Genomic DNA, 3,184 nt, shown 5'->3' with positions numbered 1-3,184 from the left:
TTTGCCAGCTACGGGCCCCCCTGGAAGTTCCAGCGCAAGCTGGTGCACGCCGCCCTCTCCATGTTCGGGGAGGGCTCGCTCGCCCTCGAGAGGATCAGTAAGTGCCCCCCACCAACCCCCAGGCTCCCTCCCAGCTCTGTCTCCCTCCTGCGCTTGATCCAGGCTGGACTTTTCTTTTCTCTCTGCCCCTGATCCCCTGGGAACCAAGGGGAGACTCATTGGCTCAGCCCAAACCCCCCGGCATCCTAGCAGGGGCTCCGGACCTCCCCCTCCACCACCCCCTTCCCGTACTTCACCGACACCTCTCCCTATGCGTTTTCTGCCCTGAGGCTTCTCTCACTTACAGCTGGGGAAACTGAGGCATGGAGCCAGTTCCTGGCCCCCTGGACTCCCTGCTCCACCCGGCAGGAGCATCAAGCTGCACACGGAGACTTCCTTGTGCGTCTCCATCCTCCTGCTCTTCCCCAGCACCCAGCATCATCCCCTTCTGCCCACCCTAGCCCCTCGGGGCTCAGCCCTGGCTGGGGGGGTGCTCTCTGCAGGCTGCACACCGTGAATGAGTGGGGGACCCCTCCTTCCAGCCCCCAGCTGCCCCCTCCACCCCTTCAGCTTCACCATCACCCCCTCACCTGCCTTTCCCCTCCACCCCAGTCTGCCGGGAGGCTGCATCCCTGTGTGAAATACTCAGCACTGCGCAGGATACAGCCCTGGACGTGGCCCCCGAGCTCACACGGGCCGTCACCAACGTGGTCTGCTCCCTCTGCTTCAACTCCTCGTACCGGCGCGGAGACCCCGAGTTCGAGGCCATGCTGGAGTACAGTCAGGGTATTGTGGACACTGTGGCCAAGGAGAGCTTGGTGGACATCTTCCCCTGGCTCCAGGTGAGCAGGGACGTGGGGACTGCCTGTTCCTCTCACCTCAGATGAGAGGAAGGAGCTGGGATGTGTCCAGCAGGAGAGGGCTACCTGAGCCCCCGGGGTTAGGAGGGTCCCTGCCCCAGTGTCCCACAAGAGCCAGTACCCTGGTGGGCACGGAGTGACTGCCTGGGAGCCTGCAGAGGCTCGGTTGAGCTGGAGCCCCTTGTTGTAATGGGGCTTTTCTCCCCCAGATCTTCCCCAACAAAGACCTGGCCCTGCTGAAGAGATGCCTCAAGGTCCGGGACCAGCTGCTCCAGCAGAAGTTCACCGAACACAAGGTGCCAACAGGGCCAGGACAGGGACATGCTCGGGAGCTGCAGGGTGCTGGAGCTGGAGTGGAGGGGACTGTGCCCAGGACAGCCCGGCTCACACGTGTCCCCTGGCAGGAAGCCTTCTGCGGGGATGCCGTGAAGGACCTCATGGACGCGCTTCTGCAAGTGAGGCTCAGTGCCGAGAACAGCAGCCCACCGGCGCCAGGGCTGGAGCTGACTGACGACCACCTCCTCATGACGGTGGGGGACATCTTCGGGGCCGGTGTGGAGACCACCACAACTGTGCTCAAATGGGCTGTGCTCTACCTGCTCCACTACCCCGAGGTAGGGTCTGCGCCCCATGGCGGGGGGCCTGGGCTCCCTCCGGCACCAGGGACATTGTGGGGGGCTTTGGGGAAGGCAGGTACCAAGAAAGATGTCAGGCTTTGAGAATAAGCAGGGTCAGGCTGTGGGCATTTTACTTCTGCCTTGCACAACCTGCCAGGAAATGCTGGTGATGCTGGGTGTACCCCACTGCCATGGGGATCCCCTGCACACAGGGCACCCCCCTCCCCGAGCTCCCACCCCAGCCCTTGCTCCCCTCCCAGGTCCAAAGGAAGATCCAGGAGGAGATGGACCAGAAAATCGGCCTGGCGCGTCACCCCCACCTCAGCGACCGCCCACTGCTGCCCTACCTGGAGGCCACCATCAGCGAAGTGCTGCGCATCCGGCCCGTGTCCCCCCTGCTCATCCCGCATGTGTCCCTTGCTGACACCAGGTGAGACCCCCCGGGGCGCAGCCAGGACGTGGGCAGGGACTGTGGGAGGGAGCGACCATCTCACTCTGTGTTCGCCTTGCAGCATCGGGGAATACTCCATCCCCAAAGGCGCCAGGGTCGTCATCAACCTCTGGTCCGTGCACCATGATGAGAAGGAGTGGGACAAGCCCGAGGAGTTCAACCCCGGTGGGTTGGGTGCTCCCTGTCCCCCCCGGGTGGCAGGGGACGGTGGGGTGGGCGCAGCAGGAGAGGCTGAACCTGGGGGAGGCTTGGTGGTGGGAGGTCGACTCCTGCTCCCCCCCGGCTGGGGCATTCACACCGTCTCTGCTCTTGCAGCTCACGGGAGGGACACACATGTGATGAACTTGGGCAGGTCTCAGTCAGAAGGGACAATCCCTGCCAACACCAATGATGCCCCTTCCCTCTGCAGGCCGCTTCCTGGATGAGCAGGGCCAACACATCCACTCGCCCTCGCCCAGCTACCTGCCCTTCGGGGCCGGGATCCGCGTCTGCCTGGGTGAAGTCCTGGCCAAGATGGAGCTCTTCCTCTTCCTGGCCTGGGTGCTGCAGAGATTCACGCTCGAGTGCCCCCAGGACCAGCCCCTGCCCTCGCTGGAGGGCAAGTTTGGCGTCGTGCTGCAGGTGCAGAAGTTTCAGGTGAAGGCCAGGCTGCGGGACGCCTGGCGAGCGACCTTGTGATGGGGACGAGCCCTGATCCTGGGCAGTGGTGGGGTGGGATGGGACCACAGAGGCTATGCCCTGCCTGCCCCATGGATGTGGGGTTGTCCGGATAAAGCTGTTCCCAATGCAGCGTGGCTCCAGCTATTTTTTGGACAGGCGATGGAGGGCAGGGGGAGGTGGGAGTGTGCCTGAGATGTATGGTGGCCCCACAACTTTGTGTGAGCACTGGGCTGAGCTGGGAGGCCATGGCCCCTCTGCGGGGCTGCTAACAGAAACAGCCCCTTCACCCCCCCAGGTATGTGGGGTGGGGGGCCCGTCCAGAGACAACCATGAGCCACAGAGACCAGCCACCCGCATAGCTGGTGGAGGACGAAGGGCCCACCCCAGCCAGGTAAGGGGGGAAAAGTGACCAGTGGGCAGTTGGGGGGTTAGGGATGCCCAGGCTGTGCCCAGCCGCTGTGACCCCGGGTGGGTGACCCTGGCTGGCTCCTGCCTCATTTTCCCCGAAGGGAGAACGACCATAACTGGGAGCGAAGCCCGACAAGCGGCAGGGAGAG

At 64.0% G+C, this 3,184-nt stretch overlaps 1 protein-coding gene across 1 annotated transcript; it reads left to right on the top strand.

The window, feature by feature from the left end:
• The first annotated feature begins 6 nt into the window (after positions 1-6).
• On the top strand, positions 7-2,756 carry LOC104083220 (steroid 17-alpha-hydroxylase/17,20 lyase). Its single transcript, XM_009586629.1, has 7 exons — positions 7-97; positions 652-881; positions 1,109-1,195; positions 1,304-1,513; positions 1,777-1,946; positions 2,029-2,132; positions 2,377-2,756. Exons 1-7 carry the CDS (start codon positions 61-63, stop codon positions 2,643-2,645), a joined length of 1,107 nt encoding a protein of 368 aa, XP_009584924.1. The 5' UTR covers positions 7-60; the 3' UTR covers positions 2,646-2,756.
• The last annotated feature ends 428 nt before the right edge of the window (positions 2,757-3,184 follow it).

Source organism: Fulmarus glacialis, unplaced genomic scaffold, assembly GCF_000690835.1.
Source record: "Fulmarus glacialis isolate BGI_N327 unplaced genomic scaffold, ASM69083v1 scaffold25921, whole genome shotgun sequence".
NCBI classification, from domain to species: Eukaryota; Metazoa; Chordata; class Aves; order Procellariiformes; family Procellariidae; genus Fulmarus; species Fulmarus glacialis.
This window is presented reverse-complemented; position numbering and strand designations above follow the sequence as displayed.